Source organism: Oncorhynchus clarkii, chromosome 4 (genome assembly GCF_045791955.1).
Source record: "Oncorhynchus clarkii lewisi isolate Uvic-CL-2024 chromosome 4, UVic_Ocla_1.0, whole genome shotgun sequence".
Lineage (NCBI taxonomy): Eukaryota > Metazoa > Chordata > Actinopteri > Salmoniformes > Salmonidae > Oncorhynchus > Oncorhynchus clarkii.
This window is the reverse complement of record NC_092150.1, coordinates 17,533,167-17,550,972: the sequence shown is the minus strand read 5'-3', so window position 1 is coordinate 17,550,972 and position 17,806 is coordinate 17,533,167. Positions and strand designations below refer to the sequence as shown.

The 17,806-nt window shown below is 44.7% G+C and overlaps 1 protein-coding gene across 1 annotated transcript in view; it reads left to right on the top strand.

Moving 5' to 3' along the window:
* LOC139406520 (CUGBP Elav-like family member 5) overlaps positions 1 to 17,806 on the top strand; it is a 372,414-nt gene that overhangs the window by 208,792 nt on the left and 145,816 nt on the right. The window contains exon 3 of the mRNA XM_071149184.1: positions 15,425 to 15,473. Coding sequence (XP_071005285.1) covers positions 15,425 to 15,473 — 49 coding nt within the window. The remainder of the gene's footprint in view (positions 1 to 15,424; positions 15,474 to 17,806) is intronic.

The window sequence follows — 17,806 nt, the reverse complement described above, 5'->3', positions numbered from 1 at the left end:
CATCAGAACACAGAGAGACCACCAAAGGCTTAACCTCCAGTGTGGCTGGGCAGATAAGATGCATTAGATAGGTGGGCAAATGGGAGGGAGGGATGGATGGATGAAGGGAAAGAGAGAGCGGGGTTGCTGCTCCAGCATTTGTTGACACAGATTTACAATGAGACTCCCACAGCTCCACACATTACTGTAACGCGCCATGTCAATAGCTGTTTGGTGTTATAAAGCAGCAGTGCCAAAGATGTCTGGGAGTGATGCCCTTTCCCTGATAACCAAGTGTGGCTCTGAAGTCAGGGAGGGGAGTACGAATCACGAATACCAAATCGTTCCTTCTCTTTTCCCTCCTTCTCTCTCTGCCCTCCGGTGCTCTCTCCTCTTTGTTACATTTTCTCTTTCTCGTTCTCTGGTCTCGTCTCCTCTCTCTCTCCCTCCTCTCTCTGTTTCTCTTTATCTCTCTTGGATGTCCTAGAGACTGGAGGCTCAGCATGACTGGATTTAAGCATTAGCTCAATCCTATCTACTTCCAGTCATGATTGGACAGTGTCTCTGTCACCAAATCCACACACAACCACCTAGTCCACTATACAACCACTATAAGGCACTAGCTACCCTGACATCCACGAGTATCCTCTAGCACAGCCAAGTTTTGTTCGGTTCATGCACTTACTTCAAAAACCCAGAAAAAGCCTAGCTAAAGACAGTGAAGCCTTGTGGGAGACTTGGGGTTTAATGTCTGACATTCACCTTCAGGAAAACTTGATGAGTGTGGAAAATGAATAGGCCTGTTTGGCCATAATGAGGGTTACACCAGTAGCAAGCTGACTGCATTTTACAGGGAGGGAGAATGAACCCAAACACTTCAGCTGCTTCTGCTATTAGGCATTAGTGGTTGAAGAGCCCATTTGGAAGCCGTTCTGTAGATGTACTGAAACGGGCTGATTACATGTAAACACTAGCCAGGGTGGCGTCAGGTCCAAAAGGGGCTTGATCAGCGAGAGGCTAGTGTAGTGGTGCAGTCTGTACTGGAGCATTGCAGATGATGATGCAAGCCAGTGAGAGAGAACTGTCATTGCGGAGTGCATGCATGAGATAGGCAGGCTAAACCTTACACACACCATGGCTGCCTATACATAGTAAAGTGCTACAGGGAAGAACCCTAATACCCATCCAATAGCACAGAGACCATCAGAACTACCCTAGTTTCGATCTGGTCTTCTTTCTCTAGATATTCTGGACTATGATCATCATTCTCTTTCTACATGGCAGAGATAGGGGAATGTTCTCCTTGGATGTGATGGTAGAGTCCTTGGCCCTTGTACCCTCATCCTGTCTCAGCCCCACCTCCAGGCTCCTGTTGGCTTGGCTCTGATAGAAATCCATGGGCTTAGGATGCTGCCATCGCCCAGGCACTGAAGGCTCTTATCAGGGTAACCACACTGGTGCTAGAAGCACATTTTCACACACGTATGCATACTGTAGACACACTGACAGTTGCTAACAGAGGCACACACAGAGACAACAAACACGTATACAGGCACACAAACACATTGTGCCAGCTTCCTCCTCATCTCCATCTCTCATTTCTCTTGCTATGCTGCCTTCTGTTCATTTTCTGTCTTTAAGATGACCCAACAAACAAGTGAGCTCCCAGTAAAATCGCATCTAAACATGCACAACCCTGACGCTCTCCCTCTGATTCTGCCTACTATCTTTTACTCTCTCTCTCTCTCTCTCTCTCTCTCTCTCTCTCTCTCTCTCTCTCTATCTCTCTCTCTCTCTCTCTCTCTCTCTCTCTCTCTCTCTCTCTCTCTCTCACTCTCTCACACTCTCTCTTCCCCCTCTATCTCTCTCTCTCTCTCTCTCTCTCTCTCTCTCTCTCACTCTCTCACTCTCTCTCTTCCCCCTCTATCTCTCTCTCTTTTTCTCTCTCTCTCTTCCCCTCTCTCTCCCCCTCTCTCTCTCTCTCTCGCTCTCTCTCTCTCTTTCTCTTACTTTCTCACTCTCTCTCTTCCCCCTCTATCTCTCTCTCTCTTTCTCTCTCTCTCTCCCTCTCTCTATCTCACTTTCTCTCTCACTTTCACTTTCTTTCTCTCTCTCTCTCTCTCTCTCTCTCTCTCTCTCTCTCTCTCTCTCTTTCTCTCTCAATTCAATTCAAAGGTATTTGTTGGCATGGGAATGTATACATTGCCGAAGCAAGTGAAATAGACAAGAAATGAAAGGGAAATAAACAATAAGAAATGAACAGTAAACATTACACTCACAAAAGTGTTAAAATAGTATAGATATGTCAATGTTATATTGTTGGCAATTTTGCAACAACGTGCACATAGTTGAAGTATGAAAGGAAAAGTTAAACTGGTTGCTATTTTATTCTTCTCTATTTTCTTTAACAGGTCACACATCTTGCTGCTGTGGTGGCACACTGTGGTATTTCACCTAATACATACAGTATATGAGTTTATCAAGATTGAATTTGTTTTCACATTTTTGATGGAACTGTGTAATATGAGGGAAATATGTGTTCTCTGATATGGTCATGCAGTTGGCAGGAGGTTAGGAGTGCAGCTCAGTTTCCACCTTATTTTGTGGGCAGTGGGCACATAGGTCACACATGTCTTCTTTTGAGAGCCAGGTGTGCCGATGGCGGCCTCTCTCGATAGGAAGGCGATGCTCACTGAATCTCTCTCTCTTTATCTCTCTCTTTCTCCCCCCCCTCTCTCTCTCTCTCGCTCTCTCTCTCTCTCTCTTTCCCCCATCTCTCTCGCTCCCTCTCTCTGTCTGCCTCCCTCTTTCTCTCTGTTTCCCTCTCTCGGGCTCTCTCTCTGTCTGCCTCTCTTCCTCTCTCTGTCTGCCTCTCTCTCTTCCTCTCTCTGTCTGCCTCTCTCTCTCTCTCCCTCTCTCTCTCTCTCTCTCTCTCTCTCTCTCTCTCTCTCTCCCTATCTCTCTCGCTCTCTCTCTCTTTCCCCCCCATCTCTCTCGCCCTCTCTCTGTCTGCCTCCCTCTCTCTCTCTCTGTTTCCCTCTCTCGGGCTCTCTCTCTGTCTGCCTCCCCCCCCTCTCTCTCTCTCTCTCGCTCTCTCTCTCTCTCTTTCCCCCATCTCTCCCTCTCCCTCTCTCTGTCTGCCTCCCTCTCTATCTCTGTTTCCCTCTCTCCGGCTCCCCCCCCCCTCTCTCCCTCTCTCTGTCTGCCTCTCCCCCCCCCCTCTCTCGCTATCTCTCTCTCTCCCCCCTCTATCTATCTTTCTCTCTCTATCTCTCTCTCTCTCTTTCTCTTTATCTCACTCTTTACCCCCTCTTTCTTTCTCCCCCCACTCTCTCTCTCTGTCATTTTCTCTCTTCCCCCCCTCTATCTCTCTCTCCTTTTTCTCTCTCTCTCTCCCTTGCTCTTTTTCAATTGAATTCAGTAGACTTTATTGACATGACAAGTGAAATTACTTACATTGTCAAAGTATAAATATAACAACAATGGCGGGACCAAAAACAATAAGGCATCAATAGTAGTAGTAGTAGTAGTGGAAATTATATTACCATTAACAGCAACTACAACAACAATATTAATGAGAATAATAGTACATTACAGCAATAGTAGTAGGCCAGTATCAACATGACTGACAAGCCAAATTACATGGTATGAAAGCCATAACAAAACAAATTGGGAAATATTATTGACATTACTTTGCACATTTTGGCTTTTCACCCAATCAATATTAGATTGTTTTCTTCATATTTTATAGTTTCAAATTCTTTGAATTGAATGATCATTTTTAGGATTTTTTAAATTATCTTTGAGCATTTATCACAGCTCTGCAGAGTGATCACAGCCTGGCCTCTCTGGGTAGCCAGGTTTGCCTGTGACTACCGGTCTCTATGGCTCACTGGACCCTCATCCTGTCTCACCCCCACCTACAGGCTCCTGTTGGCTTAGTCATTGTTTTCTATCGGTCACAGGGGTCAGATAATCTGCCACTATGTACTGTCTGTTCAGAACCAAATACCATTGAAGGTTACTTACATTTTTTTGTGGTGTAATTCCAATAGGTGATATTCTTTTATTTTTGCTTTGTCATAATTTGGTTGGGCCAGATAATCTGAGTGCTGTCTTTAGATTCTATGGGATTGGTTTGGGTTAGTGAACTGAGCCTCAGAACCAGCTGGCTGAGGGGACTTTTCTGTTGTTTCATCTCTTGACATTGTTGGGCTGTGATGAAATTTAAGGTTGCTTTGTTTTTAGGTGGTTGTAAAATGTGCTGGCTCTGTTTTCTATTCGAATAAGGAGGGGGTATTGGCCCAATTCTGCTCTACATGCATAATTTTGAGTTTTTCTTTGCACTTGCAAAACTCTGCATGCATTATTTCAATTGGATATTTGTCCCATTTGGTAAATTCATTACTGTAGAGTGGACGCCATACTTCACTGCCATGTAGAGCAATTGGTTCTACAACTGATTGGAACATTTTGAGCCAGATTCTAATTGTAATTTCCTTTTAATGGCATAGAATGCTCTTCTTGCTTTGTCTCTCATTCACAGCCATGTGAGAGCTACCTGTGCTGTTGATATTTAGACCTAGACCAGCCTGGAGTACACATACTTTTACACGTAACAATTCCACATACAGACATGGGGGGAAACAGAGGGTTATATGCAAGACGAGTAATGAGGAAATGTAAACCAGGTGTGTGGGAAAACAAGACAAATGAAAGGTGGATCAGCGATGGCCAGAAGACCGGTGACATTGATCAACGAACGCCGCCCGAACAAGGAGAGGGACCGACCTCGGCGGAAGTCGTGACAGTTGTGTTCTAATAGAACCGTGTCCAAATAGAATTTGTGATACTGATTTCCGGACCTCTTTTGGAATAACATTATATTTGTTTTTTTAGGTTAACTGTTAGAGCCCAGGTCTGCAGATGATGTAGGCACCAGGTTATCTGCATATGCTTCTAATGTTTTTGCCAATTCATTAATGTAGATGTTAAATATTGTTGGACTTATTGAGCAGCCCTGTTTCACTCCACGTCCCTGAGAGAAGAGGTCTGTTTGCTTGTTGCCAATGTTAACCTCACATTTGTTTTTAGAGTATATTGATTTAGTAATATTATATGTTTTCTCTCCAATAACACTTTCTATTACTTTGTAAAACATACCTTTGTGACAAATTTAATCTAATGCTTTCTTGAGGTCTACAAAACATGAGTAGATTTGACCTTTGTTTTGGTTTACTTGTTAGTCAATTAGAGTATGGAGGGTATAAATATGGTCTGTTGTACAGTAATTTGGGAAAAGTTCAATCTGGCTTCTTTTCAGGACGTTGTGTTCATCAAGGAAATGAAGAAGTCTTCTATTTATGACACTGCAGAGAATTTTCCTCAAGTTGCTGTTAATATACATTTTTATAGATTGGTGTGATCCAGCCTTGGTTCCAAATATCAGGGGAAATACCTGCAGCGAGGATATTGTTGAAGAAAATGAGTATAGCCAATTTGAATTTGTGCTCTATGTACTTTTTTGTACCTTTTTTGTTCTTAGGATGTGTTTGTATTGCTTTAGTGATTCCCCATACTGAAGGCGTATATTTTGTTGTTGTCTGGTTCTCTGTGTTTTTGATTAGATAGATTTCTCAATGACTTTCTTAGATATTTGCAATCATTATCAAACAATTTTTCATTATCTATTATTTTTGGTTTGCTCTTGTGTTTCTTTAGATTAGCCAAGGAGGCTCATTTGTAAAAAATAAAGTTGGTTCCGAACGGCCAAATGTACGACTTCATGGCTGTAGGAGAGGCAAAATATTTGCCCAGGAGAGATTTTATTTTTTGACTACCAATTTGTTTTTGGAAGATTTCTGTACTGTTTGCACTCCATCTATAGGCCTGTTTAGTAGCATGTAATTTATTGGTCCGTCTGCAGTTCCATGAGTCCTCTCTCTCTCTCTCTCTCTCTCTCTCTCTCTCTCTCTCTCTCTCCCCCATCTCTCTCATTCTCTCTCTCTTCCCCCCAGCTCTCTCTCTCTTCCCCATCTCTCTCACTTCCCCCATCTCTCGTTCTCTCTCTTCCCCCATCTCTCTCTTTCTCTCTCTCTCTTTCCCCATCTCTCTCTCTCTCTCTCGCTCCCGTTCTCTCTCTTCCCCCCATCTCTCTCATTCTCTCTCTCTTCCCCATCTCTCTCATTCTCTCTCTTCCCCCCCATCTCACTCTCTCTTCCCCACATCTCTATCTCTCTTCCCCATCTCTCTCGTTCTCCCTCTTCCCCCATCTCTCTCTCTCTTCCCCATCTCTCTCTCTCTTCCCCCATCTCTCTCTCTCTTCCCCATCTCTCTCGTTCTCTCTCTTCCCCATCTCTCTCGTTCTCCCTCTTCCCCCCCATTTCTCTCTCTCTTCCCCCCATCTCACTCTCTCTCTTCCGCCTCATCTCACTCTCTCGCTTCCTTCCATCCCCCTCTCTCTCTCTCTCTCTCTCTCTCTCTCTCTCTCTCTCTCTTCCCCCATCTCTCTGTCTCTCTCTCTCTCTCTCTCTCTCCCTTTCCCCCATCTCTCTCTCTCTCTCTCTCTCTCTCCTTCCCCCATCTCTCTCTCTCTCTCTCTCTCTCTCTCTCTCTCTCCCCCCATCTCTCTCTCTCTCTCTCCTTCCCCATCTCTCTCTCTCCCTCTCTCTCTCTTCCCCCATCTCTCTCTCTCTCTCCTTCCCCCATCTCTCTCTCTCTCTCTCTCTCTCTCTCTCTCTTCCCCCATCTCTCTCTCTCTCTCTCCTTCCCATCTCTCTCTCTCCCTCTCTCACCCCCCCCCTCTCTCTCTCTCTCTCTTCCCCCATCTCTCTCTCTCTCTCCTTCCCCCATCTCTCTCTCTCTCTCTCTCTCTCTCTCTCTCTTCCCCCATCTCTCTCTCTCTCTCTCCTTCCCCCATCTCTCTCTCTCCCCCCCCTCTCTCTCTCTCTCTCTCTCTCTCTCTCTCTCTCTCTCCTCTCTCCCCCCTCTCTCTCTCTCTCTCTCTCTCTCTCTCTCTCTCTCTCTCTCTCCCTCTATCCCCCCCTCTCTCTCTATCTCTCTCTCGTTCTCTCTCTTCCCCCATCTCTCTCGTTCTCCCTCTTCCCCCCATTTCTCTCTCTCTTCCCCCCATCTCACTCTCTCTCATCCGCCTCATCTCACTCTCTCTCTTCCTTCCATCCCTCTCTCTCTCTCTCTCTCTCTCTCTCTCTCTCTCTCTCTCTCTCTCTCTCTCTCTCTCTCTCTCTCTCTCTTCCCTCATCTCTCTCTATGTATTTCTCTCCCCCTCTGTACTGTAGATGTATGTTCAGGGCTGGGGTTCCGTATCACCACTCAGCACACGTTCACATCAATAACTGGGAATATTAATTATCACTGCAGTCAGAGGCTGTTTATTATCCTGATAGGAATATAACACAGGAAACTGTACTTTGATGGCATGGTAATATTTAATTAATAATCTCAGAATAGTCTGTTAAATAGTAAATGTGAGTCAGACATTTTGCATAACAATAGGCCTACGGTATTTAGGATGTACCAAGTCTTTAAATCGACTCCAGTAATGCAGCATGACTTGCCTAGCTCCCATCCAGCCAGAGAGAGAGACCACTTTGTCCACTCTTTCCTGCTATATACATTCCCCCAAGTCACCAGTCACAATTAACGAAGCGTCATCAGTTGACGTTAGATCTTACTAACGACAGGCCTGGTTAAATAACAACATTATAATGATAATATAGCATGGGGTTTGGAGAGGGTGTGTGAGGGGTGGTGTTGTAGTGGTGGATGGGACTGAGCACTGAGGCAGGCCGTCGGGGGCAGGGAGAGGTCTGGTAAACCCACACAGAGCCCACTGAGCCTGGGTTCCCTATCCTGCCGAGGCCCATGGACTCTCAATCTCTGGAAATATACAGCACAAAAAGGTGTCAAGGACTCCGGGTGCATAAACTCGACTCAAAAAAGGTCATATTCTCACAAGGTAATGAACCTTAAAGCTTCAAACAAAGAACGGTGATATTGGGGCGGCATTCATTTCCTTGAACGATAGATTTCACAGTCAATATCAGTTTAGCATTTCAACACCTTTTCATTGTCAATGCCATTTATAATTGATACGCGACCAAAGGCAAACAATAGATTGGCCAGCACAGGAATAGCAGTAGCGTTAGTATACAGTGTGTGTACTATATTATGCAGCTCTGCATTGGAGTTTATCAGAATGCGTCCGAATGGGAGAAGCAATAGGGTGGAGTCAGGGCTGGAGAAATGCCACTCAACTGCAAAGCAATCTTATCATGGAGTTGCAGGCAGCTCTCCCTCTCTCCCGTTCCTTTGTTTCCCCTGCCTTCCTCCCTGCCTCTCTCCCCATCCACCCATTCTTGTCCTCAGCTCAGTGAATGGAGGAATGAAAAGCATCCCAATTAGAACATAGGTTGTTATTTGCTGAGGATCCATAGTTAACCCATTCCATCTGCTTGGTTGCTTTGCTGTCAAGTGTGTATAGAGGGCTTCAAGCACACACTCACAAAGGGGCAAAAACACCTACATCCTACAGGACCTGGTCTAAATGAACTCTTTCCCTGACAACAGCCATAGTCTATTCATTATATCTGTTTACTCTGTGTGTGTGTGTGTGTGTGTGTGTGTGTGTGTGTGTGCGTGCGTGCGTGTGCATCTATCAGTTACACATACATGTCAGTACTTACACGCTGCCAGTAGGTCACATGGAGGAGAGGTGTTGTGCCGTGAGGTGTTGCTGTATTAGTTTATTAAAACAGGTTTGCTGTTCCCTTACACTATATAAGATGGAAGGGAGTTCCATGCAGTCAAGGCTCTGTATAATATATATTTTTTATTTAACCTTTATTTAACTAGGCAAGTGAGTTAAGAACAAATTCTTATTTACAATGACGGTGTAACTTGTATGCTAATAATCGGGAAGCAAGTACAGGGAGTGAATTTAATAAACAGTATAAACCAACATGGAACAAAACAAGTACAGGGAGTGAATTTAATAAACAGTATAAACCAACATGGAACAAAACAAGTACAGGGAGTTAATTTAATATACAGTATAAACCAACATGGAACAAAACAAGTACAGGGAGTGAATTTAATATACAGTATAAACCAACATGGAACAAAACAAGTACAGGGAGTGAATTTAATATACAGTATAAACCAACATGGAACAAAACAAGTACTGGGAGTGAATTTAATATACAGTATAAACCAACATGGAACAAAACAAGAAACACGAGTAGTGTACAGACATGAAACAGAAACAGAAGCAGAGTCAGTAACGCCTGAGGAAAGAACCAAGGGGAGTGACAGATATAAGGAAGGTAATCAGGAAGGTGATGGAGTCCAGGTGAGTGTCATGAGGCACAGGTGCGCGTAACGATGGTGGCAGGTGTGCGTAATGATGAGACAACTGGCGACAACGAGCGCCAGAGAGGGGGAGCAGGAGTAGACGTGACAGACGGCCTATAATACTGTACGTTTCCCTGAATATGTTCTGAATATGTTCTGGTCCTGGGGACTGTAAAAAGACCCCAGGTGGGGTCTAATGTTTCTTATAAAAACAAGAAGTGACACAGTCAGTCCTCAACTCTTAGTCAAGAGAGGCTGACCTGCATAGTATTACTATTAACCCTCTGATTACAATGGAGAGGAAGACAAGCAGCTCTGTTCTGGGCCAGCTGCAGCTTAACTAGGTCTTTCTTTGCAGCACTTGACTATATGACTGGACAATAATCTAGATAAGGTAAAACTATAGCCTGCAGTACTTGCTTTGTGGTGTCAAAAAAGCAGAGCATCTCTTTATTACAGACAGACTTCTCCCCATCTTTACAACCATTGAATCTATATATTTTGACCATGACAGTTTACAATCTAAGGTAACACCAAGTCATTTGGTCTTCTCAACTTGATCAACAGTCATGCCATTCATTACCAGATTCAGCTTAGGTCTAGAACTTAGGGAATGATTTGTACCAAATACAATTCTCTTAGTTTTAGATATGTTCAGGACCAGTTTATTACTGGCCACTCATTCCAAAATTGACTGCAACTCTTTGTTAAGGGTTTCAGAGACTTTATTAGCTGTTATTGATGATGCGTATATGGTTGACTCATCAGCATACATGGACACACATGCTTTGTTTAATGCCAGTAGCAGGTCATTGGTAAAAAAAAAAAAGAGAGAGAGCTAAGCTAGCCTAGAGAGCTAACCTGCGGTACGCCACACTTTACATGTTTGACATTAGAGAAGCTTCCGTGAATCCATAATATGGCAGAGGTTGAAAAGCCACAAGACATAAGTGTCTCAACAATAATTGTCAATAATATCAAAAGCTGCACTGAAATCTAACAGTACAGCTCCCACAATCTTCGTATTATCAATGTCTTTCAACCAGTCATCCCCTTCTCTATAAGCAGATGATTGTGGACTACAGGAACACCCCCATTTTCATCGACAGGGATGTAGTGGAGCAGGTTGAGAGCTTCAAGTTCCTTGGTGTCCACACACCAACAAACATGGTCCAAGGACACCAAGACAGTCATGAAGAGGGCACGACAAAACCTATTCCCCCTCAGGAGACTGAAAAGATTTGGCATGGGTCCTCAAATCCTCAAAAGGTCTACAGCTGCACCATCGAGAGCATCCTGACGGACAAATAAATGGGCAATTAAGCCAACATGCTACTGCCTGAACTGTAGCTGGCCATAGAGAGAGAGATAATACATCCCACTCTCAGAAACCCTGTGGAGAAGACCTCTGTGTCTGCAAGCTAGAGTACAGTGCCTTCGGAAAGTATTCAGAACACTACTTTTCCCACATTTTGTTACTTTACAGCCTTATTCTAAAATTGATTAAATATACTTTTTTTTCTCAGCAATCTACACATAATACCCCATATTGACAAAGCGAAAACAGGTTTTTAGAAATCATTTCCTGTTTCCATTGATCATCCTTGAGATGTTTCTACAACTTGATTGGAGTCCACCTGTGGTAAATTCAATTGATTGGACATGATTTGGAAAGGCCCACATTTGTCAATATAAGGTCTCACAGTTGACAGTGCATGTCAATGTAAAAACCAAGCCATGAGGTCGAAGGAATTGTCCGTAGAGCTCAGAGACAGGATTGTATCAAGGCACAGATCTGGGGAAGGGTACCCAAAATGTTCTGCAGCATTGAAGGTCCCAAGAACACAGAGACCTAAATTGAAGAAGTTTGGAACCACCAAGAGTCTTCCTAGAGCTGACCGCCCGGCAAAACTGAGCAATCGGGGGAGAAGGGCCTTGGTCAGGGAGATGACCAAGAACCCAATGGTCACTCTGACAGAGCTCTAGAGTTCCTCTGTGGAGATGGGAGAACCTTCTAGAAGGACAACCATCTCTGCAGCACTCCACCAATCAGGCCTTTATGGTAGAGTGGCCAGACGGAAGCTACTCCTCAGTAAAAAGCATATTTCAGCCCGCTTGGAGTTTGACAAAAGGCAGGGACGGGAACACTAGTCAGGATCGAGGCAAAAATGAACGGAGCAAAGTACAGAGAGATCTTTGATCAAAACCTGCTCCAGAGCTCTCAGCACCTCAAACGTGGGGCGTTGGTTCACCTTCTAACAGGACAATACACAGCCAAGACAACGCAGGAGTGGCTTCGGGAAAAGTCCCTGAATGTCCTTGAGTGGCCCAGCCTGAGCCCGGACATGAACCCGATTGGACTTCAGGAGAGACCTGAAAATAGCTATGAAGCAACACTCCCCATCCAACCTGACAGACCTTGAGAGGATCTGCAGAGAAGAATGGGAGAAACTCCCCAAATACAGGTGTGCCAAGCTTGTAGCGTCATACCCAAGAAGTATCGATGCTCTAATTGCTTCCAAAGGTGCTTCAACAAAGTACTGAGTAAAGGGTCTGAATACTTATGTAAATGTGATATTTCAGTTTCTGATTTTATATACATTTGCAAACATTTCTAAAAACCTGTTTTTGCATTGTCATGAATGGGTATTATGTGTAGATTGATGATAACTTTTTTTAAATATATTTTTTAATAAGGCTGTAACAAAATGTGGAAAAAGTCAAGGGGTTTGAATGCTTTCCGAAGGCACTGTATATAGTGAAAATGACTTCCATGATACAGTACATAGTAGTGTAGAAACATCCATTTAAAAAAAAAATCTTACCACAAATTTCAAAGCACAACGATTCTCCATCTTGGTTGTACTTTTGAACATTGTACAATGTACATTGTACATTTGAATTTGCCATTGTGAAGGTGCCAATGTTTTCAGTGAACATTGAATTTGTCTTCGGGATATTTTTCACAGTAAGATATTCAATCCATCATGATGTTTTGAATGTGGGATGTTTTAGTGCATTGAGTACAAGACATTTTAAGAAAGTTCAAACTTATTTAGTGTATTTCTATACAATTTAAAAACTCTAAAAGGCTGTTTGGAGAACAGAAAAAAACAAGCAAAAATGACCCCGGCCAATATCAATCACACTGGTTGCTGTAGATCATTCACCACAGTCAATCTACAAAAACATAGCCTATTAGCTTTAACATTTTGCCAAAACACATGAACTCAGCACCGGTATTAAAAACTATAATGGTACACATACATAAATCTGTTAGCAGAAAAACGTATTTCATTAAGAAAAGGTGAACAAATACATTTGCTTTACAGAACTTTTTTTGTTGCAGTTTTAAAGCAAATTTCCTGCAATTCTACACATTTTGCCATGGCTTATGCCAAGTTTCATGTTTGAAGTTTTTATTGTCATGGGCACAAGTACGGTGAAATGTCTTTCTTGCTTACTCTTTCCCATCAATGCAGTAATCAATATTAGTAGTGCTACAAACAATCAATGTAGAAGAAAAACACAAGAAATTGAAATAAAAAATAAGAAAAACACAAGAAAGTAAGTAAGCTATATATTTACAGGGTCAGTTCCAGGATTAGATCCATTACCCTACTTACAATGTGCAGGGATACTGGAGTGGTAGGGTTAGATACTGTATGTATAAAGGTAAGGTGACCAGGCATTGGGATATGTGATAAACCGACTACCAGCAGCGCATCTGATGATTTTATGTAAGTGTGTGTGCCTGCATGTAGAGTCAGTATGAATGCGTATGCGTGTTGTGTGTGTGATCAAATGAAGTGTGTGTGTGTGTTGGAGTGTGAGTCTGTGTGAGTGAGTGTGTAGAGTGTGCATAGAGTGTGTGAGTGTGTATAGAGACAAAAGTAGAAATAAAATAGAAGGGTCAATGCAGATAGTCTGTGTAGCCATTTTGTTAGCTATTTAGCAGTCTTATGGCTTTGGATAGAAGCTGTTCAGGAGCCTGTTGATGTCAGACTTGTTGCTCCAGTACCACTTGACTTGCGGGGGCAGAGAGAACAGTCTATGGCTTGGGTGGCTGGAGTCTTTACCAATTTTATGGGCATTCCTTTCACACTGCCTGAAATAGAGGTCCTGGATGGCAGGGAGCTTGGCCCCAGTGATGTAGTGGGCTGTCCGCACCACCCTCCATAGCTCCATGCGATCAAGGGTGGTGCAGTCGCCATACCAAGCAGTGATGCAGCCAATCAAGATGCTCTCAATGGTGCAGCTATATAACTTAGTGAGGAATTGAGGGACCACGCCACAACAAGAGATGCTGTCGCACCTTCTTCACGACTATTTGCATGAGTGTGGACCATTTTAAGTCCTTAGTGATTTGGACACCGAGGAACTTGAAGCTCTCAACCTGCTCCACTGCAGGTCGATGAAGATGGGGGTGCGCTTCGAAATTGCACCTTGTGTACTCAACAGTAAGTTCCCCCGCCTGCGGTCCTGAGGCAGACCCTTTTGTAGTGTAACCGCAACATTAAGGTGAGGTCATCTTGGCTCACAGGGATCCTACAGGGAAAGGCAGTGTTCATATTGAGTAAATGGGTTAGCGTTAGCATGGTCCAAAACCTTCAAAAGACTTAGCCCCAGCTATTTATTATTTACGATGGGTAAATTTATGGAATAATTCCATTGTGCAAGGTTGCTTCGTTCCTCAAGGTGAAAATAGATACGTTTAGCACTTAATGCATGTGGCCCAGGCCTTTCCCTCATATATCAGCTTAATATTATTGAGATGTTTTAAAATCCGATGATGGTGTTTCTCCTTGAACAAGTCATGCTTTTATAGCACTGCCCTGTCTTTAAATCTGACCTTTTGTCGGCCTGGGAATTGGACAGTAGAAAAAAAATTGATCAGTGAGAAGAAAAAAATTGCAGTGAAAAAAAATGGTGATCTTGGACTCTTTAAAAAAAATCTGGTGAATTGACTTGGAATTGGGAGGGAAGCCATGTTGTGGAGCAATACAAAGGTGCTTCATTCCAGGTTACAGATGGCTGAGAGGGACGTGAAGGGAGGGAGATTGCTTTGCATATTTGGGTAATCTTGTCACAAATCGATGCAGATCTTGGCATCTTTTTCATAAAAAGAATCGTCCTGCTGCGTTATTATTAAAACAATTTGTTTAGATCGACAAAGGGTTTCATTTGGACTGAAACACTGGAGGATGAGGGGGGAGAAGGGGGGAGTAAATGGAAAACTATTCAGGGCCATTTATTTTTGTCTCCTGCTCTTTGAACATAAACTACTTTTTAAATGTATGTGTGCCTTTGTGTGTACCTGTGTGGGTGTATGTGTTTTTGTGATATAAAGGATTCATTCGTATCATCAGTGGATTTGATTTGTTTGCAAACTACGGTAGGTGCATGTAGCTGGTAATTTAACAAACACTCAGTAATTCAGGGAATGTTCTAGAAAGTTTGCAGGGGAACAAATAAGTTGGTAAAGCTGTTTAGCTTGAAAAATAATATTGAAAAAGGAGGGAGAAAGTCGGGGGAAAAGCGTGACATAAAGGCTGTGATGACAGAAGCATCTAATCCAAAAAAGACCATTCTTATCAGGTTCTAGTGGATTACTATGAGCCTCCTAACCAGAAAGTCCTTCCCAGCCAGGCACTCTCCTCAGCTCAGGGTTTGTGGATCAATAGGCCTGCATTGATCTCGCTCCTCTGTGTCTGGATCCACTTGGCCTGCCTCTTAGTCATGCACACACACACACACACGCACGCATAGGTGTGCGCTTCCACACACACATACATACCCTCCGACAGCGTGCACCATTCAGGCCATTCGGATTGTCTAATCGTGTGAATATGAGACGTGCGGGACTTATTTTTCTCCAGTGAGTAGCACTGAGTGTCAACCCAACTTGCATCCCTCTTGGTGCCCACCATACGCCATGGCACTTTGATCAGTATCAGGGAACAGCTGTTTGTGTGGGAGAGGGCCATGACACTTCAAGCTTGTTACCTTGTTGTGGTGACGACAGTTCCACACACCAGGACTAACCTCTCTGTCTCTATTGTTTTTTCTCCAGATGACTCGCCCCATCCAGGTGAAGCCGGCTGACAGTGAGAGCCGTGGAGGTATTTGTCTTATTTTCTGACATCCTTTTTTATCTCTCATTCTGTTTCTTGTTTATGCTCTCTCTATTTTGCTCTCTTTTTTCTCTCTCTCATTTTGTATCTATTTTTCTCTCTTTTCCTCTCTCTTGCGCTTTCTCTTTCAATCTCTCTCTCTCCCTTTCTTTCACAGTCTCTCTCTCTCTCTCTGTTGCCTGTGTTTATCTAATTGATGCTCTGCGTATTCATTTTAATTAAGGAGACGGTGGTTGATTTTGCAGGGGACTGAAGGCAGCTAGTGGCTTCTGCTGCTTGCCTGTCTGTCTGCCTGTCTGTCTAACCCTGGCCTCCCTCTGCCAAACACACAACTCCACACACACAATCTGTTTGCTTAAACGTAGGTGTATGTTCTAGACAAGCGAGTATAGGGGGAGGCGAAGGAGGGTGGGAGCATGCATAGCTTGCCAAACAATAAATAAAATTCACAGGGCCCTTGCCAAGATCCTCATTCACTTGGCCTTAATTTTGTCGTCTTTGATCTCTCTGGTCTTTCCTTACTCTCCACGGATCTGCATAGATGTTAATGTGATGAAGGGAAGGAACATCCTCTAAGTTTTTTTGGGTGGGGGGGTGTGTTCATACTGTGTGACAGTGTGTAGTGACAGTGTGTGATGAAACGAGTGCTATGGTGCTCTATTCTGAAGAGCCTTGTGAGAGGGAGAGGTTCTCCATGCCTCAGTTAGTGAGAGACAGAAGGAGAGAGAGAGGCAGACAGAGAGAGGGAGAGAGGCAGACGAGGAGGGAGAGAGAGAGAGAGAGGCAGACAAAGAGAGAGAGGCAGACAGAGAGAGAGAGAGGCAGACAAAGAGAGAGAGAGAGAGAGAGAGAGAGAGAGAGAGAGAGAGAGAGAGGCAGACAGAAAGAGAGAGAGGCAGACAGAGAGAGAGCCCGAGAGAGGGAAACAGAGAGAGAGAGAGGGAGGCAGACAGAGTGAGAGAGGGAGGCAGACAGAGTGAGAGAGGGAGGCAGACAGAGAGAGGGAGAGACAGTGAGAGGCAAGGCAAAACAAAGAAAACGAGAGCAGGAAGCCAATCCTTCCCATGTCCCACTTCTGCATCAGCTTTACCTAGAAACCGCTGTCTGTTTTGGGTTAGGATAGATTAGGACAGCGGGCAACTTGGCCGCCTGTCAAATGACACAATGTTCAAAAGGACAGCCTAATTTCTAGAGATTGATCGAGAAAAGGCCAAAAGAGATAACTGGGCATGCTCATCTCCCAGCTATTTGTCCCTAGCCCCCTCTATCCCCCTGGACCACCTAGCTCCCCATCGCCCCCTGGCTCCCCTGGTCTCTCTATCCCCCCTAGCCTACTTATCCCCCTATCCCCCAGCACTTCTGGCCCCTGGACCACCTAGCTCCTCATCGCCCCCTGGCTCCCCTGGTCTCTCTATCCCCCCTAGCCTACTTATCCCCCTATCCCCCGGCACCTCTGGCCCCCTGGACCACCTAGCTCCCCATCGCCCCCTGGCTCCCCTGGTCTCTCTATCCCCCTAGCCTACTTATCCCCCTATCCCCCGGCACCTCTGGCCCCCTGGACCACCTAGCTCCCCATCGCCCCCTGGCTCCCCTGGTCTCTCTATCCCCCCTAGCCTACTTATCCCCCTATCCCCCAGCACTTCTGCCCCCCTGGACCCACCTAGCTCCTCATCACCCCCTGGCTCCCCTGGTCTCTCTATCCCCCCTAGCCTACTTATCCCCCTATCCCCCGGCACCTCTGGCCCCCTGGACCACCTAGCTCCTCATCGCCCCCTGGCTCCCCTGGTCTCTCTATCCCTTCTAGCCTACTTATCCCCCTATCCCCCAGCACCTCTGGCCCCTTGGACCATCTAGCTCCCCATCTTGCTCCCCGGGTCTCTCTATCCCTCCTAGCCTACTTCTTATCCCCCCATGGCCCTGGCCCTTCTAGCCCCCTGGCCTCTCTAGCCTCTGGCCCCTAGCCGCCTGGCCTCCCTAGCATTCTAGCCCCTTACCCCCCCCTAAATCCCCGACCAGTCAGCGCTGGAGACAAGCAGGGGTCTTGTGCTGTCAAGATTGATGCCCCTTAAAGGCCCATTGATTTTGCCATTGTGGTGGTGTGTGTTCGCATTAACAATGACACTCAGCTGTCTTTTTCAAATCAAATGTTACTTGTCACATGCTTCGTAAACAACAGGTATAGAATAACAGTGAAACACTTACCATGCCGACAATGCAGAGAGAATAAAATGAGAAATAATATAAAAATAAGAACACAAGGAATAAATACACAGTGAGTAGCGATAACTTGGCTCTATACACAGGGTACTAGTACCGAGTCG